Source organism: Emys orbicularis, chromosome 11, assembly GCF_028017835.1.
Source record: "Emys orbicularis isolate rEmyOrb1 chromosome 11, rEmyOrb1.hap1, whole genome shotgun sequence".
Taxonomy (NCBI): Eukaryota; Metazoa; Chordata; order Testudines; family Emydidae; genus Emys; species Emys orbicularis.
The window spans coordinates 45,405,886-45,430,065 of NC_088693.1; the positions used below are offsets into that span (position 1 = coordinate 45,405,886).

At 42.1% G+C, this 24,180-nt stretch overlaps 1 protein-coding gene across 1 annotated transcript in view; it reads right to left on the bottom strand.

The window, feature by feature from the left end:
• CWC22 (CWC22 spliceosome associated protein homolog) overlaps positions 1-13,405 on the bottom strand; it is a 48,621-nt gene extending 35,216 nt beyond the window's left edge. The window contains exons 1-6 of the mRNA XM_065413156.1: positions 13,348-13,405; positions 8,635-8,755; positions 5,664-5,731; positions 2,484-2,597; positions 2,042-2,293; positions 784-912 (exon numbers count right to left, since the gene is read on the bottom strand). Of these exons, the coding sequence (XP_065269228.1) occupies positions 784-912; positions 2,042-2,293; positions 2,484-2,597; positions 5,664-5,731; positions 8,635-8,661 (590 nt within the window). The 5' untranslated portion in view covers positions 8,662-8,755; positions 13,348-13,405. The remainder of the gene's footprint in view (positions 1-783; positions 913-2,041; positions 2,294-2,483; positions 2,598-5,663; positions 5,732-8,634; positions 8,756-13,347) is intronic.
• Between the last annotated feature and the right edge of the window lie 10,775 nt (positions 13,406-24,180).

A 24,180-nucleotide genomic window follows, 5' to 3' on the forward strand; every position in this document is an offset into this window, starting at 1 on the left:
TACAAATATAAATATATAACCATTAGCAGGCAAAAGACAGAAAGAAGAGATGGCTGTCGCAAGTTCCCTGGAAAGTCAGCAGAATCTGATGTTGGCAGATCAAGGGCCTTCCTTCATTTAAATTTGGAGAGTGTTAGCAAAAACACCCCAGATGACCTTAGGGGCAGGAATATTCTCATAACTAAAACCCAAACTATAAATAGCTTCATAGATCAACATATTGAACTATACCTGAAAACTAGGAACAAATCTAGTCTTTGAAAAACTGGTATACTATGCTACCAACAGCATCACAAGCTATGCATTATATATCAGCTATAGTTTCCATATGGCCTGGGAACACACTGCAGTAGTCCATTCAACAGGTTACAAAGGCAAGGATAATTATGGCACAGCACATACACATCAGACAGTAGTGATCACAAGCACACTACTAGATACGGATTTTTTTGAAAAAGTGCTTTTCTCCACTGATACACCTGGATTTACAGCCTGTAATTAGGGATAAAAAAAAAAAAAAAGTATTCCTAAAATGAAAACCACTTAGGCAAAGAGTGGGTAACCCCTTACTCTGGTCTCTCCAACCTACCAGCAGCAAATGTTTTTTCTCTGCAAACAAACCATTCTTATTTTCCATGCAGGTTCTTTTTATAGCATAGAAGAGTTTCAGAGCTATTTAAAAAACTGACTATTCTTAGTTTGTCTTAGTGTTAGTATTCTTTACATATTATAAATAGAAAAACTAAAGAATTATTTATTATGAAACAATCATTTGACACTTACCTTCCTCTGACAATATTTTCTTGAAGAAGTTCATGGATGATATTTTCTATATTAGAAACATTCACCTTATTGACAAGACCGTTGATTGACTTCTTCAGGGCTTCCCAACTCATCCTTTGATATGCTAAGCTATTATGAAAATATTACATTATTAATACAGGTATATCTAGGGACACCATAAATACACTTTAATATACCAAAAATGTGAAATTAATTTGTAGTCAATAGGAGCCCCAAGGTGCAATGCTTACAATATATTTTGCTGCCTTTTTCAGTTTTGGTTTTATGATTATGGTATACTGACTGTAACTCACTACTACTAAACCAATCTGATTTATAAAAACTCTCTCTCTCCAAACCCAATAAAAACTGTAAAGTTAATGCTGAAGTATGGTTTTCTACGGAGAAGAAAAGAAAATAAAACTTTATCCCACAAATCTCTCTGCTAATAGCAAGTACAGGAAATGAACCAGAACAAAAGAACAACATACAGGAATGTTAAACAGTATTATACTAAAATATTATACTTAAAAAAAAATTACCACAATATAGTTAAGACTTATCTGCAATATTCAATAATAGATTTTTGAACGACTTCCTAGGGAATTGTGAAAAACAATTGTTTGCAAAAAAAGGCATTTGATTTTGGCATATTTACAGTTCCTGCCATAACTAATTTGTAACACAGAAAAATGTCACAAATTATACAGACTCATACCCCTTTCTATGTAATTGTGTTTCTTATTTATGAATACGTATGATTAACATTTAGTGAGTGTAGATATGAATTAATTCCTCATTCTTAGTGACTAAAAAAAAAATTTCAGTAGTAGTGTAAGTACTTATAAATGAAAGGAACCCCCCCCCTTTTTTTTAAAAAAAGCAAAATTGGAAAATATATGTATTCCTACCCCTTTTTGCTGTGTATGTCCACCGTACTATAACTGTCACCTTTCTCAAAATATTTTGATATATTTTAATTAAAGAAGAAGATATTCCAAAGCTATTTTACAGGATAAAATATCAACATACACATTTATGATGCATATTTATACACTACTTTTTACTATTTACATTTCAAAGGTAGGTCACAATCCCAAAAATTACAGTACATGGCATCGCTGTTTCTGCATTTCATGGGTTCTGAACAACTTTCATGTTTGATCAGCCAATCAAAAATATTTTACACTTTTGTTTTACAGCGCTCTACTATGCCAGTAAATCTTGTTAATTGTGAAATTTGTTAACTTTGACTTACCTATTTTTATCAGTAATTTGTTCCTGCATCATCCTGAGCTTTGCTGGAGGAATGTATGCGCCACCTGTGCGGGTGAGAATTGGATCCAGCTCTTCTTTTCTCTTCTTTGAAAGGGGTTCATCATGAGCAAGTGAGCTCTGGGGTACTGATCTTTCTGGACTTTTTCTATCAGGTGAAGGGAATTTTTTTTGTTTCCTTCTATCAGATTCCTTCTCTCGCCCCTTCTCTTGGGGAGTCTCTCTCCCCCACCCCCTATCAGACAAAAGTTGGGAAGTAAACGTTAAAGAATTCCCATCTTATGGAGATGAAGGCTGAACATATTGTCAAGAATTCAGACCAAAGCAAGTGTAATGGTTTTACTTTTAACCAAAATACTAATTGTTGAAAACTATATTAAGCAGAATGAACACTATTTTTCATTTTCAAAATACTTAATATTCACCTGGCTTCCACAGTTTTGTCATCACGCCCCTTTCCTGAATATTCTTGATCATACTTGCTGTGATCAGAGTAGCTTCTGTCTCTAGGGGACCAAGACCTCTCACGCTCTGCATACCTACTCCCATCCCCAAACAAAAAACTTTTTAGTATCGCTTTAATAAACTTCTGGTTTATAGGAATTGTACTCTCTTGGGTTTGTTTTTCAGTCATGGGTTGATGCACACATACCAATGTTTTAAAAACCAGTAGGCCCCACTTTTGTACCAATGAACTGAGCCTCACTATTAATATACAATTCAGGACGGAAAGATGCACACTTTAATAAATCATATAGTCCTAGTGATAAACACAAATTAATCTGATAGGGGTGTGACCTTTAAAAGAAGCATTATAAAAGAAAACTCAGCACTCAGAGTTTGAAGTTAAATATTGAGTGTACTCAGCACTATGCAAGTCACAAGACAGCCCACTGAATGTATCCAGTCACTATATTTGTCACCTTTGTTTACTTGTGCAGAGCTAAGTATACCATATGTTCTGGCATAAAAGAAAACATACTTTATGTTTTAGTACCACAGAATGTTTCACTGTAAGTGAAATGGAAATTAAAAGAAAGTTACCCTGAAAGAATTCAGTTCATGCCTTATGTCTGGTAGACAGCACAAGAAATGGCATTTTTGAGTCTCCAGCCGACATCCATAACCTTGCTATAAAGTGACAATTGTGGTTAACAGCACTGGAGCCATGCAAGAAACTAGAATCCAATTTCCATTTTAAAGCTGTTCAGTATTCAAAATGAACATTGAAGAGTTTTAAAATCTTACTGGTTACGTCTATAACTATATTTTGCATGTTCACTTATTAGCGTAAGTGAAAAATATGGAACAAAAATGTGTTTTGTTGTACAGTGAAACCCCGTTATACCGCGATAATTGGGGTCCAAAAAATTCAATCGTGATAAATGCGGGGTCGCTTTATAGCGGGGTTACGAAAATTTACCATTTCAAGCCGGTCAGTTTAAGTCTTGTAAAAAAAAACCAACGGTTATCCCAGCGTGTTTTAAACACAAAAGTAGTAATTTAATTACATGTACATGAAAGAAACATGTGAAATTGACTATACTAATCATTGCGCAGAGTGCAAAGTCAATCTGGTTCATGACTCCATAATTTTAAATTTCATCACTTCTTAAAAAAAAAAAGCTATCTAGTGTGGTCTGCTTATTTGCGGCGGACTGTTGGCGTCTAGCAAAGTCAAGAATGCTTCTGAGTTGGAGGATTTTGATGCTGTCCACGTCTTGAGTTTCCAGCCACCTCCAACTGGCTTCTAGGTGCTTTACTGCCTCGGACACTTTTGGTGGGGGAGTTGAGGTGCCATCATCGTCGTCATCATTAGTGCCACTAGTTTCAGGCTCTGATGGTACAGCTTCATTCTTTCCGCTGACATTTGCAACAATTTTGTCATCTGAGATGTGTTCATATATGGGGCAGATGTCATCTGCTGAAAACCAGTTGAGGATATCATGATGACCGTGCTCATATTCTCTGAGTGCTTCTTCGGCTAAACGTACGTCATCTTCAATGAATCTTGTAAATTCAGGCTCGTCGTTGTTACCATCATCGTGTGTAGATGACGGAAAAGCTGGACCAAGATCCTTTATCCAGCATCGTTCAATGCAACGTGCAGAGATAGCATCCCAGGCTTTCCAGCCAAGGTGACAGACTTCTTTCAAGTTGAGTGACGACAGTGATGTGTCGACGGAGGAGTTGTTATCTGCTACCATCCGCTTGATCATTTCGCGACGATAGTTTTGCTTAAATACCGACATGATGCCTTGGTCCAGTGGCTGGATTTCTGATGTAGTGTTTTTCAGGAGATAAGAGACTTTAATCTTGCCGTCATGACTGGCAAGACTTTCCGCTGGGGGGTGGGCAGGGCAATTATCCAGCAGGAGGAGAACTTTTTCCTCCTCCTTGAGTTTTCGCAAATGAGCCCGAACGGCTGGCACGAAAGTTTTATGGAACCAGTCTTTAAATATGGAGCTATTCATCCATGCATTCTTGCTGTTGGTGTATTCAAAGGGAAGGGTCTTCATATTAACATGATGAAAACATCTGGGAGACCTCGCTTTTCCGATCATCAGAGGTCTGACTTTGTGGCTGCCAGACTTGTTGACACAAAACAAGAGAGTGACTCGGTCCTTCCTCGGCTTAAAGCCTTCTTGTTTGTGACTATCCGTCCCGGTTGGAGGGTGTGATCGGGTAACATTTTAAAGCATAAACCAGTCTCGTCGCAGTTGTAAACTTGACCAGCTGTGTAGCAACCTTCCTCCAGCAACTTTTTAAGCTCAACTGGGTAGGAATCGGCAGCCTCTTTATCAGCTGAGCGGATTTCCCCAGACACAAGAACTTGGCTTATAGTGTGCCTTTTCTTGAATCTGTCCAGCCAGCCATTACTCTCGCCTTAAATTTGGATTCATTTCCATTGATAAGGCGATCAAATTTTTCTGCTTGAGCTTTCAGAATAGGGCCAGACATGGGAACTCCTTCTGAGCGAGCCTGGACAAACCATTGGTACAAGGCTGAATCTAGGCTTTCGTCATTAGCAAACTTGACCTTTTTACGCTGTAAACCAGTTTCCGCTTCAAGAATGCAGGGTAGGCTACGGAGCTTTTCTTCTTTTTTCCACCCTCGCAGAGTGGACTTGCTAATTCCTAGATCTCTAGCAAGCTGAGTTTGTTGTTTGCCCTTCTTTAGTTGATCCAGGGCGTACAATTTCTCTTGGGCAGAAAACGACTTGCGTTTGTGAACTGGCGTATCCATATGGTAAAATATTATTAAAAATATAGGAAATCAATAACAAGTTCATAGGCAAACACCAGACACACGTACAACCCGAGAACTAAGTGCAATAGGCTTGCAATGGCCAGAAGTCACTTTATCCTATAAGACCGGAAGAATGCGGTTTATTTATAAATGTTGTAAAAAAAGTATTCTGGCAAAACGCAAACAGTATTACGGCCTTAAAGGGGAGCCAACTTATGATTGCATTATATCCGAATTTGCGTTATCGCGGGGAGCGTTATTGCGAGGTTTGACTGTACTTATCTGATTCACTCTGGATGAAGATTATACACAATTTTAATTACTATTAAAGGCAATTAAAACAAATACTTGTTTACCTGTCTTCTGGAGAGGAACTCCTCCGGCGAGAGCTGTGGCTCTCTTTTCTTTCATAACTGGAGCCATGCTTTAAAACAAAGTATTAAATTATTTTAAACCACAGTACATTTTATATAATAGTATATTTACTAAGCATATCTATCTTCTTATATGAAGGATTATTTTATGTCCTTCTCCCACTCTGAAATTTTACACCTGCTGTCATGCCACCCCCTATACTTTGAACAGACTCCTACTATACCCATTGTTTAACAAAGCTCTCCCTTTCTTTCTCCTCCAAATTCCTCTTTATAATACACTTTTCCCATAATGTCCTCCTAGCTCTCTCCTAAATTTCTATGCAGTTGCCTCATTTATCATATCTGTCCAAGTTACATTGTACCCTTTGTTTTACATTTTCTAAATTATACATTTATCATTTAAACTATTCTATAAATGTACTTTTCAAAGGTTAAAATTGCAATCATTTTACAAATCTGTCATGTAACAAAGATTTAACTGTAAAGTTAATACTTCTGTTCACAAAATGAACCAGAGCCACGCACAGTGATTCAGAATTATGAGAAGTACACTTACAATAAATCTACAAAAGAAGTTATAAATAGGTTCCTACAACTTACCAAGCCCTTTCACAATTAATTTGACTATGCTTAGCAACCATCTCTGTTGAGTTCTGCCCTTTCATTGTAACATTTAACTCCTCCCTCTGAAAAATATTATTCCTGATTCACCAGAACCACAAACTGATACCATCTGGCAAAAAAAAAAAAAAAAACCTATGAAGTAGAGTATCCCATCACCTTGATGCACAGACACTATACCAAGAGCTGTTTACAACATTCCTGGACTGAAATTCTGTCACCAATACTCATATAGAATATATATTGACCCTAACTCCATCTATAAGGATGGCAGTGTGCCCACTAACAAGCTGACATACTAGTTTCTATATCACCTTGGAGCCAGTCAAATATAAGTTTAGAAAGCTAGGCAGTTTAATAACGAGTCCTCCTGATGGACAGCAATACCAAATGATGTTTGAATATTCAAACAAAGGAAATTATATTTTTTATTACTTGGAGCAGGGTCTATTTGTGCTAGATGCTGTACAGAGTACAACTAGATCCTGATTCTGATTGAGGCTTCTAGGAGAAATAGTAATACCTGCACAAATTAAGACTGAAATATCCTCCCATCCAGGGTCCAACTGGGCTGACTCATGCTGGCTCAGTGAGCCAATACTTTGGTTTTTTAAGCTGCCATCATGTGTTCCAGAATCTCAACTTATTTTAAAAAGGCACATTTCTAGCCCTTAGGGTTGAGAGATGCCCCCCACTTCATTCTATAGAAAAATCTGCAATGGTGCAAAATGGGCCAGTTGCACCTGTGCAGCACATCTACAATGGGGTTTGCACTGAAAAAAAATCCCAGCATAGACAAGTCCTTAATATGATCAATGCATGAGTTTGCAGGGAATCTGAAACAACAGCTCTGAGATACATGAACTGCCACAAGCATCTCAATAGGTGTTAACATTAAAAATGTTAACTATTTTACTGCTAATCAAATCAGGTAAGAAAGCAGAGGGACGATCATATCATGAACATCTAGTTTACTGAGTGCTTTTTCCCTTTCTAATCTAATCGATGGAGCTGAGCCCTTTGGGGAGCCAAGCTCAGCAGAATATCCATGATCATATTTTGAACAGCTGCATGATCTACTGTGAGTGGTGTCTGACTTTTGCATCTCAAGCGGAAAGAGCATGGAAGAGACTATTCAGCTTTCCCCAACGCCCCATATATAATACCTGCTCCTAGCCCTAAAACCCTGTCCTTCCAGACCAGTGTTCAAACACATTAACAGAGCTGCATAAAGGTGTTTGCATTATTGATGCTTGTGCTGTGCTTGTTCTGAAGATAAATGCAGGATTTTTGTCTCCTGCAGACTTCAAGCTAATGATCAAGCACCTTTCATTAATAAATGAGAAAAAATACTCCTTGATATAATCTCTAAGCATAACATGCATTTCACGGTAGTCATGACTATGTGATCACCAGAAGACAAAACTCTAAAGTGAGCACTTCTATACTATAAATTAATTTCTAAAAATTCCATCCACTAATTACTTAATTATTAACATCTCATGCAAGAAACACTCCAAGATCTGGAAAGTAATAAAAAAATCTATTATTTCTGCAAATATTTAGCTTTTAGAGTATATTAGCTGGATCTCAACTGTATTGGTAACATTTCTCTACTTTGTTATCTGAAGGGAAGTTTTTATATACATTGTGTGTGAATGAAATTACATAAAAAATATTTAACTTCATAGAGATAGCACCATGAAGCCAATACACCAGAAGAAAGTCTATATTTTCAAACAGAAGTTTTGCTTGCTGCTACATTCCTAACAGTACTGCAACTGTCCCTTCTGAAACATACAACATTCAGAATCTGAAAGAGCAGGACCCTTCACTGTAAGAAATAAGTCTCTCAGAATTGTAGGAATCCAAATACCATACTTGCAATCTTGATTGCATGATAGTAAAACGAATAACTAATATCATAATCCAGAGAAAGATGCAATCAATTTCTCCTCCCCACCATTCTCATAACCCTCCATTATGCCTCAACTCACTCATGCTTTCTACTGAACTGTTTCCATCTTTTACCAACTTTTCTTCACACTTCATTCCCTTTTCACATTGCTGCCAGGAGCACTTGGGACATCTGTTGCTAAGAATATCTGTACATCAACCAGCTGCAGTTTGCTGGTTTAAGTAATAATACTTCTTGTTCTTAATTATGATATATGTATTCTCTCCCCAATATATGCTATAACTCCTGTTGAAGTTAAGGGAATTTGTATTCATATATGAAGTGGAAATAGGCCCCTACATACTAAACTCACACAAAAATCCCCAAACAATGTTGTACTTCTCCCAAAAAATTAAACTTCACAATACTTACGTTTATCTGTGCCACTCTACTCTTCATTTTTTTCTGTAGCTCACTTAAAGTTCTGAACTTGCAGAAATAATGATAATGTACTCAACTCAAATGTGAGGTCTCTTATGAAAAAATGTTTCACCTACAAAAGATAAGCAACACATTCTATAACTGATGAAACAATATTTAGATTTATTTTTAAAGGTAAAACAATCACTGGAGAAATGAGTTGTGATCTTTACAAAACTTTAAAAGAATCCATTTTAGGAATCATCTCACCAAGACATTAACTTGAATATTTCTTATTGCTTCACATAACTAAAGTTACATTATATTATATTTATGTTTTAATCTGCTAAAAACAGAAAAACAAGGATAACACCTACCAAAATTCTCTTAAATAAAAGAGAAATGTTATTCTATCAGAACATAAAAGCAAGTCTGTCTGAATTCAGTATTTTCTGACGGTCTGAGACTGAAATCAGGTGTGCATCCGTGTAAGACAAGATTCTAATTAAAATATAAAATAAAATTTTAGAATAATCAAGATGATCATAAAGATATCAAATCCACTTCCAAACAAAGGCAGTATTAATTTCCATTCTGTGAACTGGATATCGTTCATCGCAAAGACAAAATTAAGAGAGCTTTGTTTGCCAAAGCCTGCTTCCGGCTGCAATCTTGTCATCCTGTTGATTATACTTTTCAGTAAGACATTCCCTCAAACTCTCATCGGGGAAGGAAGGTTTAACCTCTTAACATAAAATCCACATTGGCAATGCTGAAAAGCAGCAGAAGGCCAAAGACTGTACCAGTTGCTTTTCATCTCAGTATTTTAACAGCATTTCAATTGCAAGATAACATTTGGCAAATCTGGGGTGAAAACTGGATGTTAGAGCCAGAAGAAAATCACTCTCTCTTATTGCCTTTTGTCTTTTCTAATTTCCTGATTTAAAGATCTTTCCCTTCTATATAAAGTTTATAGGACTAGTAACTGGGGAAAAAAAATCGGTGAACAAAAACAAACAAACAAACAAAAAAGAGACAAAGGAAAAGGAGTACCATCCATAACTTACCAAACACAGAATATACTGAATTCAGTCAGGTTAAGTATATTTTTATGTTCGGAGTAATTTTTATCTTACTTAAAAGAATTTTGTCAGACATTATTCTAGATTCCCTGATTTTAGAAATGTAAGCACAAATAGCTGTATTGCAAATGCAGATAGTCAAGTTCTGAAACTTGGCAGTTATGGGAGAGAGCAACGATTGTGGGGAAAAAAGGAGTTTACCAAATACACTTGTCTTTGAAATTAGGTGTTTTTTTGTTTTGTTTTTTTGAGTACTCTGGAAAAGGAAGTGCATCCTAAACAAAATAAAGGACTCTTGCTGGTGGCCACTCTCCCACTTTTTCCTAAAATACTTAATTAGCTTTAGGAAAAACAAAGAAACATGCATATATACACATCCAAATCGTAATTTATTTATTGCTAGCTAGTAAGTCCCTCGTGAAAAGGGATATTAACAAACATACAAGTATCTGGCGCCCGAAGCCCCGCGGCCAGAGCCTGTCAGCCCACCATCCCAGGGCTGAATCCCGAAGCCTGAGCCCCACCGCCCTGGGAAGATGGGGAGCTCATGGGGTGCCTGCTCCTCCAGCATTGTGCCCCAGGTGACTCCAGAGGGGAGCAGGACCCAACCCCTGCTGGCAGCCCGAGCAACCAATAGCAAGGCAGGGAATCCAGGAGCAACAGGGAGGGTGAGGGGCTGCTACTCTTCCTCTTTCCCCCCAGCCCAGGAGGCTGTGGCCTCAATAAAAGTCCCCGGTGGTTGCATTCAATAGGGACAAATGCAAAGTACTCCACATAGAAAGGAACAATCAGTTGCGCACATACAAAATGGGGAATGACTGCCTAGGAAAAAATACTGCGGAAAGGGATCTAGGGGGTCATAGTGGATAACAAGCTAACTATGAGTCAACAGTGTAACACTGTTGCAAAAAACGCGATCATCATTCTGGAATTATTAGCAAGAGTGTTGTAAGCAAGACATGAGACGCAATTCTTCCGCTCTACTCCGTGCTGATTAGGCCTCAACTGGAGTATTGTGTCCAGGTCTGGGCACCACATTTCAGGAAAGATGTGGACAAATTGGAGAAAGTCCAGAGAAGAGCAACAAAAATGATTAAAGGTCTAGAAAACATGATTTATGGGGGAAGACTGAAAAAAATGGGTTTGTTTAGTCTGGAAAAGAGAAGGCTGAGAGGGGACATAACAGTTTTCAAGTACATAAAAAGTTGTTACATGGAGGAGGGAGAAAAAATGTTGTTCTTAACCGCTGGGGATAGGACAAGAAGCAATGGGCTTAAATTGCAGCAAGGGAGGTTTAGGTTGGACATTAGGAAAAACTTAACTGTCAAGATGGTTAAGCACTGGAATAAATTGCCTACGATGGTTGTGGAATCTCCATTATTGGAGATTTTTAAGAGCAGGTTAGACAAACACCTGTTAGGAATGATCTAGATCAACGTTTCTCAAATGTGGCCACCGTGGCCAAATGCAGCCACCAGGGGCTTCTCTTACGGCCACAGCCTGCTGGTCAGTGATTGGGGGCAAAGCAGCTGTCCCTCCCTGTTCCTTCTGGATGTGCCACCTTGGTGTTGGTGGCTGGGGCTGCAGGCAGGGGTTGGGCCCTGCCCCCCTCTGGAGACACCTGGGGCACAACCATGGAGGAGCAGGCAGCCTGTGAGTTCCCCACCTTCCTGGGGGTTGTGGGGCTCAGGCTTCAGCCCTGGGCTGGTGAGATGGCAGGCTCCAGCCACAGGGCTTCAGGCTCTGGCCCTGTCTCCTGGCCACAAGGCCCCATATCGGGCTTCAGGCTTCAAGCTCCTTCCTGGGTTCCATCCCTCAGGCTTCAGGCTCCCCACTGCCTCCTCCACCCCTCATCGCCGATGGCCCCTGCTGCCTGTCCATCCACCTCCCCATCCAGGGCTTAATCTGTCCCCAGGCTTGCCAGGGCTGAGTAAATCTACTGTGAAAAGTGTTACTATCCCTTTTCACAGCAGAGACTTGTTAGCTAGCTGGGAGGTTGACTGTGCGTTGTGTGAAAAAATACTTCCTTTTGTTTGTTTTAAACCTGCAGCCTATTAATTAGCTCTAGTGTTATGAGTAAATAAAAACTTCCTTATTTACTTTTTCAACACAGTCATGATTTTATCGACCTCTATCATAGCCCCCATTAGTCACAGTCTTATTAATCTCTCCTCATACAGAAGCTGTTCCATGCCCCCTAATCATTTTTGTTACTGTTTTCTGAACCTTTTCCAATTCCAATATATCTTTTTTTAGATGGGGCGACCACATCTGCACACAGTATTCAAGATGTGGGCGTACCATGGATTCATATAGCAGCAATATTATATTTTCTGTCTTATTATCTCTCTCTCTTGATTCCAACATTCTGCTCACTTTTTTGACTGCCGCTGCGCACTGAGTGGATGTTTTCAGAGAACTATCCACAATGACTCCAAGATCTCTTTCATGAGTGATAATAGCTAATTTGGACCTCATCATTTTATATGTATAGTTGGGATGTTTTCCAATGTGCATTACTTTGCATTTATCAACACTGAATTTCATCGGCCATTTTGTTGCCCAGTCACCCAGTTTTGAGAGATCCTATTGCAGCTCTTCGCAGTCTGCCTGGGACTTAACTATCTTGAGTAATTTTGATTCATCTCCAAATTTTGCCACCTCACTGTCTACCCCCTTTTCCAGATCATTTATGAACATATTAAATATGACTGGGCCCAGAACAGACCCCTAGGGGACACTACTATTTACCTCTCTCCATTCTTAAAACTGACAATTTATTCCTACCTTTTGTTTCCTATCTTTTAACCAGTTACCAATCCATGAGAGAACTCTTATCCCATCACTGCTTATGTTGCTGAAGCAGCTTAAACTATGGAAGTGAAAATTGACACAGTGATTTGTGAAGCCTGAAAACAACCAGCAAACTCCAGGGCCTCTATTGTTCCTGCAGTTTTACTAGCTTTTTTAGGCTATGTCTACACTACTAGCACCACAGCAGCATAGCTACATAGGGACTGAAGGGTTTTTCCTTCGAGGTCATTAATGCACCTCTCTGAGAGGTGGGAGTCAGTTTGATGGGAAAAAATCCTTCCCTCCACGTAGCCGTGCCTATACCGTGGGTGAGGTCGAGGAAACTACGGTGCTTAGGGCACGACACCGTTCACAGCCCTGGGCGCGGTAGCTCGGTCGCTGCGATTTCGAAGTGTAGAGCAGCTTTTTAGTGACCGAGAGGCGCCAGTTCCCATCTCTGACACTCCCGGGCCGTGAGGAGCCAATTCCGCAGAGGCGGGTGCTGCAGCGTGGACCCAAAGACAGACTCGCGAAGGACCGACCTAGCAGCCGGTGCATTAACGTGGGCGGGCCACTGCGATGGCAGCGCCCTTTCAGGAAACGGGGGAGGGGGACTCAATGGGCGCCGAGTCTGTGCGGATACCGGGGAGATGGGGGGAAGGGATGGGCGGCTAGCGTCCGCCCCGACCGCTCGTACCAAGGCAGCCCCGCGTCAGAGCCCGCGCCATCCCCCGCCCCCATCGTGCTCCACACGCAAAGTGACAGAGAGGCCCCAGCAGGGGATAGCAGCCTCCGCGGGAAGTAGGAGTGGAAAAGAAGACAGTGAGGTTCCCCCGCGGTCGGAACTTACCTCAGTCTCCCAGACGCCGCCATCTTACCGGAAGTACCTTTACTTCCGGTGAGACGCGGGGGGGGGGTTCCTGCCGGAAGTGGAGTAACACCTCGTTGATGTTAATAATTTTAACGGTATTTATTTGGTGTTTAACCGAGTTAATAATAGCGAAAAAGAAATGCAGAAAATAACCCAACCCTCACCGATCCCCAAAGCAGGCGGGTGCTACGTCAGCAACATGGCGGCCACGGAGCCTCAAACGGCCGAAACGACGGCTCCCAGCGTCCAGTGCGACCTAGGCGGAGGAGGTGTTGCGCGCGAGCGGTTTCCCGAGGTGCTGTTGGGGGGCGGTCCGGGGACGCACTTGTAGCTCTAGGCGCCCTGCAGTGTCCCCACCACGCGAGGTCTATCACCGCCCCGGGCAGCAGCCCACGCCGAGAGGCGCGCTGTTCCCGGCCTGGGTCTCAGGAGCCCGCTGCTCTGGAAGGCTGATCACGTTTGACGCCACTCAAAGGCTGCAGGCCACGTGCCGACCTGGGCGTCACTGGCTCAGCATCAGGGAGGGGGAGTTTAAAAGCTGACCCCATTTTTGGATTATAATGATCCGCCTCCTTAAAAGTAGTAAGTAGGAGTATTTTAAGAATCAAAGGAAGACACGTCCTAGGTAAATCTACCCCGGGTAGCCGTGGCCCAGGATTTACTTTGAACTTTGGATGAAGGGTTATTGAAAGTTAGGCTTTTCATGAAAAACTAATTTCAACCTTAACTATGGAACAACTACTGCTATGCCACAGCAAAGCATGCTGGTGATTCAGTCTGTGCTACCGTTAGGTCACAAAATGCAAAAGTGGTGACTATATAGTCCAGTGGTTCCCAAACTTTAACAACCTGTGAACCCCTTTCACTAAAATGTCAAGTCTCGTGAACCCCCTCCTAAAAATGAATATTTCCAGGGATTTTCTCCTTTACCTGAGTATAAATTATAAAAGCAGCAATCTTGGCAATATCAAATTTGTTTTTATGACAATCTTATTACACACTTTATTAATTGTTTATCATTACAGTATTTTTATTACATTATGAAAACAGCAACACTCTTCCAAGATCTCACTTTCGTAGCTTGTATCACTTTGAATAAGCCTGTTATAAGACAATGCGCCTATGTTTCATCAAGGAGTATCAGATGTGAAACAGCATGAAGGTATTTAAGAAGCCAACTCAAAGAGTTCCTCCTACACAAGCATTCAGGTCTTGAGCAGTCCAGGCAAACAACATACATTACAACAAAGCTTAAACTTGTTCTTCATAATTTTAAAAATACTAGCTGCCTATTTAATTTTAAAAACAGCAAAAAATATCCACCTCCCTTTCCATTTCTTATAAGGAGTCTTGAAGTTTAAATCTCCTCAGTGTGATAGATATGCTTGCTTTGATCTGCTTAGCTCTTGGAAGTCCAGGGGCTCCAGGCTGCTGGCCCCGTGCTGCCCAGAGTCCCTAGGGACAGCTCTGTCCGCCATTAGGGAATTTTTTCCTGAGAACCCCCCTGTAACGTTTCACAAATCCCAGTTTAGGAATCACTGATATAGTCATACATAGTATGGTAAGAAAAGCAGCTGCCTCTCTAACATCCCCCAAAAGAAACCAATTCTGCTGACAATTCCTATGCTGCTTCCCAGGCCCAGGAGCAGAGTGGAGGGGAATCAGAAAAGATATTTGAAGGTATTTTAAAAATTTCCCTGCCATGTTTTTTTAAAGTTTAGTTTTATTTTATTGGTTCATTATAAATCACATATAAGTCTTTTGAGGTGGCTGACCTTCTGGGGGAGAATTGATGTTTAGGGCTTGTCTACCCCTGGAAGTTGATCAGAATAGCTATTGCTCATACATTACGCACATATCTATTCCAGAATAGCCCTAATAGCTTGCCATGTGGATACTTTATTCCAGAATCAAAGTAACTGATTATTCAGGAATAATTAGTGCACTTCCAAAGTGGAGGAATTATTCTGGAATAAAATCATTTTTATTTTGTAATAGCAAGCTATTGCAGAATAGCTTGTTCACAATAGCTCTTCTGATCACAATAGAATTACAAACAGCTGATTTTCTTTGTACATAGCACAACTTGAAAATAAAAGATTTAACATAAAAACATATTATAAATGGACTTGTTGCTGCGTCCAGGCACTACAGCTAGACTGAGCCAGAAAATATATGTGTGTATTGTGAAGTGGGGAGGGAGGCCGGGATGTGGGATTAGTAGGAGATGAGGAGGGGAAAGGAATAAGAAGAGACATGGATGGGTGGTATGTAGTGATGTGCTCTTGGATCTCCTTGGAGGGTGGCTCTGGGGGGGAAGGAGCACAGGAAGGGAAGCAAAAAGTAGACTGAGGAGGTGGTGGTGGTGGGATAAAGGTGAAGTAAGTAAATCATGCATGGACATGGTACATAGAGGAGAAAAAGGGCAGGGAACTGGGTGGGGCACAGAGGAGGGTGTAGAAGGGGGTGAAGGAGACTGAAGCAGGCATAAGAAGAAAGAGGAGAGCATGAGAAAGACTAGAAGAGGTTCATGGATGAGGCTTTGCACAGTTTTCAGGTACACAAGGAAAGGCATGGACAGACTCGACAGAGGTGTGCCGGGAACCAGGAAGAGGCAAAGTAAAAGCTACCAGGAACCAAAGGTGGCTTGGAAGGATGTAGGTGACAGTGGGAGCATGGGAGTGAAGGTCTGGACAGGCACAAAAGGAGAAAAGGAAAGGTGGAGATTTTATTCACGTTAAGGAATTTAAACACCATGGGCCGAATTTTTCTGAAGCTCATTACTCTGTCCCATTTCAATGGTGCAAAGCAGTCACAACTGACTTCAATTAACTTAAGGGGAATCCTTTTGTGGCACACAGCTCTGTAGTTGAATGGTGTTTAAATGAAAGAGTCATTAGCTTCACCAAAATTAATATAGACAAATATGTCTAGCTAGACTCAGAATAAGATAAAATTAAAGCTATCTTACATACCTATATGGCTCCCATTAGCATAATATCTGTGCCTCTTAATCATTTAATGTATTCATCCTCACAACAACTCTGTAAAGTAGATGGGGGAATTGAGGCACAGAGATCATACAAAGTATGAAGTGGTGCAGGGAACTGAAACTGGGTCTTAGTCTCATACCCTATCCACTGGATCATATTACCTTATCTTCCTACCTCTGTTTGTAAAATTTAGAAACTTTTGTTGAATACAATAGCTAAAAAGTTCTCTTAGCACTCAACAACCACAAAGCTGATCTGCAAAACTCTAGCATCCAAAGTCTGGCCTGGATAACACACCCAGAGGAGCCAAAACATATAAAGGCAAAATACCAACTTTACCTGTTTCACAGTAATCTCTTCCCTGAAAGCTCAATCTTATTGATATTCTGTGTTGGTAATTTGTACTTTCAATTGAACTCAGTCAGATGTACTTGTGACACCCTGTACCCCATGTTCACCACTTTTATATGGTTATGCTATATTTTGTACAAAGTATGCCTTGTGAGGTATCATTTGAAAACTCAATCTGCTGATTATTATACTGTTCAAATGTGTAAAAACATGGCATGTGAAATTATGATATTTTGCTGTATGATTGTTTCTGAAATATGTTGTAGTTCTGGGTAACACCCATGAGCCAATTCCTCAGAGACAAAGGCACACTGGCATGCCAGCAAAGTGCTAACAATCTATTACAGGGGAATTGTAAACAAGAAATTTACAAAAAGAACAGGAGTACTTGTGGCAAATTTACAATTCATCTGAAAGACAGTTTAGAGCTCACAGAGGCAATGGAACTGCCTACCCACATGACGGACCCAGCAAGGATTTTTCCAGCACACAAGAGTTTGGGATATAAAAAGGGGAGCAGGGGAGGGAGAAATGCCTCTAAACCACCTCACCTTTCCCTCTTATATCTCTGCTCATAACATCAATGAGTACCTGAAAAACAGTGAAGTAAGGGGAGTGGTCCAGGCTGAAAGGAAATCCAGCCTGAGACCTGTAAACTGAGAATGTTGCCTGCTGCAACTGGTGTGGTGAGAATGTTTGCTTCAAATCTTTATCTTAGTAAAGTTTAGTAATTGGCTTGCGGTTTTATCTTATTTCTTTTGTAACAAATCCTGACTTTTATGCCTTACCACTTAAAACCTCTCTTTAGTTAATAAACTTGTTATATTGTTTTATCTAAACCAGTGTGCTCGATTGAAGTGTTTGGGAAACCTCCACTTGAGACAACAAGGCTGGTGCATAATTGTTCCCATTGGTGGAATGACGGACTATTAATGAGCTTGTACTGTCCAGTGGGCTACTGAACAGTACAAGGTGCACATTTCTAGGGACAAGGCTGGGACTGAGGGATATGCGGGTGTTGCCCTATAGGTGATGCATGGATGTCTGGGCATAGCATTAATGTATTCAGCTGGTAGTGACTTTACATGCTAGTGGCTGTGAGTGAGGAGAGCCTGGAGGCATTGCTGTTCGCTAGCAAAGCACACAGTGTAAGAGGCCTCCCAGGCTGTAGTGCTACAGGGACGCAGCAGGTCAGGTTGCACCCTGGGGAATGTCAGAGTACTTCAATTGCTGTAATTCAGAATGCCTGCAGAAGCACTAAATAAATGGGAATCACAACACCTATCCCACGAGAAAAGATGATGCATTTTGCTGATAAACTAATGTGCACGTTTACAGCAAGAATGTATTGCACTTTGTTTCCTGTGATGTATGTCATCTGATGTAGTCACCTTAGAAATACAGTATTTTAACATAATTACATACAAAATAACTAAGTATGGTCAAATATTTTCAGTACATGAGCCTCTCACCTCATGTACACCTCTTGGGTGTAGGTGTGTCTGTGTGAGCTGCTTGCTCTGGGTGGTCATTTTAGGTAGCTCCCCTGTGCCCCAGGATCATGGTGCCAGGCTACCTTGTTTATGCCTGAGGGGGCACTTGGGTGGTGAGTGTCCCAACCCAGCCTCTGTGAGGGAGGATGGGAGGCAGCAGCAGTCTGAAAATGTCTGTGCAGCAGCTGGCTCTGATGGAGGCAGGCCAGGATTCAGGATCCATTGCTGGACATGGATTCACAATCCATGGTTCCCAGAAGGTCTGTAGGGAAAGAGGCCTGGGGAAAAGCCAACAGCCCTATGAAACAGGCTTAGCAACATAGGTTGAAGTTCCAGGGGAGAGGGCCAGGTTAGGTTTAGCATGTTGAACTAGAAAGACTGCCTCTCAGTGAGACTGATGGCTCTGACAGACCAGAATCTCAGCTCCAAGAAGCATCCATTCTTGGAAGAACTGGAGACATAGGCAGAAGAATAACATGGAAAAGAGGGATTTAGGCTACCCTGCATCTTCCTTAGCTGCTGTTGTCTTCTGTGGGTATGCAGAGTAGGGCACATATATCCAGTGCTATGTGCTATCCCTGCAGCAAGGATGCATTACCATGCACTGTTTCACTGCCGGGGGGGGGGGGGTGTTGTAGCAAATGCAGCACATCTATGTTACAGTGAAAGCTTATGGATCACCTTGGCCATGCTGCACAGCCTGTGGTCTTGCTGAGTCCAGAATCCCATTGTAACAAGTGGTGTTATAAGGGTAAATAATGACGAGGACAAGGAAGTTATGGCCAGCAATCAGGATCAGTTGGTAAACTAACTCTATTCAAACAAAATGCATTTTAAGACAACCAAGTGCAACATGATATATCTAGGAACAAGGAGTGCAGGCCATACCTCCAGAATGGGGGACAGTATCCTGGAGAGAAGTGACATGGAAAAAAATTAGGGTTCTTAGTGGACAGCTCAGCATGAGCTCCCGGTGCAATGCTGGGGCAAAAAGGGCCAATGCAATCCTTGGATGTATAAACATAGGAGTAGAGAGGTGATTTAAGCTCTGTTTATGGCATTGGAGAAATCAATACAGGTCTGTCTCATCTTACGCTGGGGTTACGTTCCGCGGTCAGCGCGTAAAGCGAAAACCGCGTATAGTCAAAATGACCCTTGAAAATCCCTTAAATCACCCATAAAGTACAATTTTGTGTATACAACCCTGTACAGTACTATGTATTGTATACAACAATGTACAGTACAGTATATAATAAAGACTACATATGCAAAATATAATTTTACAGTATTTTTAATAACATAACAGAGAGACAGAAGAATGAAAGAATAAAAAATGAAAACAGTACAGTGCAGTACTGTAAACCTGAACAGTCACCAGTCATCCTGGATATTCTTGCTAGTCTTGTACTGTACACACTCCAATGATTAGTCTTCCTCTTCCCCTGACAACACTATTATTGAGTCGTCAGGGCTTGATGTCGATCCAGGAGACGATGGGCCAGGCTTGGGTGACGGAGAGCGAGTCGTAGACGAAGTGGTTGGCTCTGGTTCAGCTCAAGAAGTTGATTGTGTAGGCTCTGCTGCTGCTGGTTGTTTTTTCTTTAAAAACATGGTGATTGGCAACTGTCGCTGTTGTCTCTTGAGCTCCTCAAACATTTCTTGGTACGGTCTCAAATCATCCGTAATACTATGTGTGATTTTGCGGCTTCGTTCCATAGAAGGATCATATTCAGAAATTAAATCATTCAAGTGTTTCACTGCTTGGAACACTTCAGAAAATTTATGAAGATTCCAAGTTGCTGGCTCTTCCTGTTCGTCATCATCTTTGACTTCTGTAGACGATTTTATCAGTTCCTCTAACTCTTCGTTAGTCAATGTTTCTCTGTGGCCCTCAATTAATTCCTCAATTTCTTCCTCGAGGATGTCGACGAAGCCATCACCACCCACTTGCCTAGCCACCTGAACAATGAGTTGCACTTCTTTGTCAATGGTCGGGAAACCCTTAAAATCATTCACACAGTCTTCCCATAGGTTTCGCCAACATGCATTGACTGTTTCAGGCTTGATTGCATCCATTGCCTGTTTAATATAAGTGATGCAATCAGCAATCTGCATGTTTTTGAGGTTGAAGCGGTTCCTAAAACTGTTAAGCCAACCTTGGCTGGCTTTGAATTCCTTCTTAGCAGAAGGCTGTCCCTCTTCGGCGGGAGGTTTGAACAGCGCATAGATGCTAAGAGCCTTTTCTTGCAACATGTTGCCATTGATAGGCACACATTTACGGTTCATGTCTTCCAGCCATAAGTTTAATGCCTTTTCAGTCTTCACTAAAGTCTTATCACGCACTTGGCTCGTCACCTTAGCAGTTACTGGAGCACTTGATGCCACGGCTTGACAAATTTCTGTCTCTCGAATCTTGATGGCACGGATGCTAGATTCGTTGTGGCCGTATTTACGCACCACGTTGGCGATGGACATACCGTCTCTCAATAAGTCCAACACAGCCAGTTTTTCCTCCAGCGTTGGAACACATTGCTGAGCACCAGATGAAGTAGGTGCCTTGCGTTTAGGGGCCATGTTATACAGTATGAAAAATACGTACTGTCTCTTTAAACAGTACAGGCACAGTAGAATCTCACTCAGCGCGGCGAGATGCGCACAGTATGAAAGGCACAGGGGGACTGAGTACTGTAGTGGGAACAGCTGTACTGTAGTGGGAACAGCAGATTCGCTTCTCCCATCTCACACTCACTCCGGGGCAGACACACTATTTAAACTGTTTTTTTGGTTTTTTTTGCCAACCCTCCAGGGTTATTATAGGGGAGAACCTTATCACAGGCCTAAAGACATGCTGTTGCTGTCAAGTTCCCCCAAAAATATATTTTAGTGGGAACAGCAGATTCACGTCTCACGCTGGTAGAATCACCCGCACTTCTCCCCCCCGACCGCGCAAAGCTGAAATCATGCATGTTAAATGCGCATAAGATGTGACAGACCTGTACTGCATACAGTTCTGGTGTCTACATTTTAAAAAGGATGTTGAAAAATTGGAGAGACTACAGAAAAGAACCACAAAAATTCGAAGGCTGGAGAAAATGCCTTACAGTGAGAGGCTTAAAGAGCTGACTCTGTTCAGCTGATCAAAGAGAAGATTGAGAAGTTACTTGATTACAGTGTATAAGTCCCTTCATAGGGTGAAAATACTTGGTGCTAAAGAGCTCTTTAATCTAGTGGAGAATAGCAAAACAAGAACCAATGGCCAGAAGCTGATGCTGAGCGGTAGTTTGGCTAAGCAAAGGACTATCTTCTTGTTCTGTATTTGTACAACACCTAATACAATGGAGTCCTGCTCCGAGACTAGGTCTCCTAGGCACTATGGTAATACAAAATAATAAGTGGATAAAACTTGGATCTACCCCTTTATGAAGAGATTTGGCTTCTATTTCCAGTTATGCCAGAAATGGCTTTGTGCAGACTCACTGATCTTCACTTATCACATCTGTAAGATGTGGGGAGTAATATTTGCCTGTCTGCTAAGGTAGGGCCATGAGGCTTTGTTCAGTAATAAAGGTTATGAAGTGCCCAGAATTATTAACGAGTGAGAGAGATGGGACTAACAGACATGATCTCTACACCTAGACCAATGCATCTTTCCCTAGGCTAGAGGGTATTTGGATGGGCTTTTAAAAATTGCACCACAGAGTAACTACCCTAGGGTGGCCATGTTAGCAGCTGAAAATAGGGCCTCTCTAACAGGGTCTCCCAAAACCCATCTGTCTTGCCCCCTGCCTCAGTTTCCCCACTGATGTAAGTCATAAGGCCTACTCCCTAGCCAGTTGCATCAGTTAAGTTCCCACCAGCATCAGTATTTCATTCCTTTTTTCCTAGGGATAGATTTATTGCACAAACACTGCTCATCATTAATCAAAACAGATAAACATTTCCTGCCAGCTGGCCCCACCTAAGGCCTCTGCTTCAGAGGGCTGTAATTACCACTGCTAGCTACACAGTAGTATTCTTAACCAGGATTTTTAGCTGTCTGCTATGACTAGGGCCCTACCAAATTCACAGCCATGCAAAACGCGTCACGGACCATGAAATCTGCCCCTCCCCCAATGAAATCTGGTCTTTTGTGTACTTTTACCCTGGACTATACAGAATTCACAGAGGGAGGCCAGCGTTTCTCAAACTGGGGGTCTCAACCCAAAAGGTGGTTGTGGGGAGCTCACAAGGCTATTGTAGTGGGGTTGCATTGTCACCTTTACTTCTATGCTGCCGTCAGAGCTGGGCGGCTGGAGAGTGTTGGACCCTGGCTGGCCGCCCAGCTCTGAAGGCAGTGCTGCAGCCAGCAGCAGCGCAGAAGTAAAGGTGGCAATTCCTGCAGCCAGGGGAGGTTCCTGGAGGTGGGTCTGACCCAGGAGTGGCCCCTATGTGGAAGAGGAAGTCCTGTCCCTCACCAGCCCATCCAGGACCAGCAGCTGGAGCCCAGCGTATGGTAGGAGCCTTTGGCCAGGGCACCCCCAGCCCTGATTCTCCCCAGCTACAGGCCCAGCATCCTGGCACTTGGGGGTTAAAAGGGCCTTGGGCTGGCTGGGGTGGGTGCGGGCACCCAGCTCTGAAGGCAGCTCAGCCACCAGCAACAGTGCAGAAGTAAGGGTGGCAATACCACAACCCCCCTACAATAGCCTTGTAATCCCCTGCATAGCCCCATTTTAGCTTGGGACTCCCCTGGTTATAACACCCTGAAATTTCAGATTTAAGTATCTGAAACTGTGAAATTTACACATTTTAAAATCCTGTGATCATGAAATTGACCAAAATTGACTGTGAATTTGGTAGGGCCCTAGATCTGCCATATTCTTCCATATCCATCCCTTAACCCAGCACCTCCTGCCCCCCAGGGCCGGCGCTTCCACTAGGCGACCCTAGGCGGTCGCCTAGGGCGGCAGGATTTGGGGCGGCGGCATTTTGCCGTCCTCGGCGGAAATTCGGCGTCTGGGGGTCCTTCCGCTCTGGGTCTTCGGCGACAATTTGGTGGCGGGTCCTTCACTCGCTCCGGGACCCGCCGCCGAAGTGCCCCGAAGATGCAGAGCAGAAGGACCCCCGCCGCCGAATGCTCAGAGGAGGAGCGCTGCCGCCTAGGGCGGCAAAAACCCTGGTGCCGCTCCTGCCTGCCCCATTCTTTCTTTGCCTTCAAATTGCCTTTATATCCCAGCAGGCTTGACTTTGAGTCACAGTCTTCTATCATGTGACCTCAGGACTTATTCTCTTCACCTGGGAAGTTAGGCTAAGCCTGGAACAGGATGCTGCTTAAAGGCCTTCTTACCCTGCCCTAAGAGGTGTGCACTGCCCACTAATTCAGTAAAGGCCCTTCTCTAACTTAACAGAAACTGCGGATTATGTCCTCTTGTTTAGTAATATTTGTGTGGTAGAGAGAGTCATTATTTGGGATGGAGGATTGTGGGAAGGTGTTATTAAAATATTGGTGGCCTAAAAGGAGGTTGTGTCTTTGAAAAGTTTGGGAACCACTGCCCTAGCCATGCTGCCTCTTCAGTATTTACATCACTCCTGAATTTGGTCCCCAGTTTTCTATGGGAATGTCACCTGCGTAATTGGGTGGAATCTGTCCCAAAGCCTAGAATTCCATTGGCTTTAAAACAATCTATTGAAAGAGGTCAGATGAAAAAATACATTACCTGGGAGAGGCCCCACAAGGACCTGCAAAAATGCTGAGAATTTGGTCTAATTTTCCCTCAAATTAAATCTGCAGTTAGAATGTGGGTGGGTGGGTGGGGGGAGGAGGTAGCATACATTTCTGTTGCTTAAATTAGGTCACTAGTTAAGCATGAATACAGCTAAGCAAATTTTCAGGACTTACGGTGATTATTATAATGCTAAATTTAACACACAACACATCATACTATAAATTCCTATTGAACATTAGGAGCCTTGTTAGGAGACCTGATGACTATTTAACA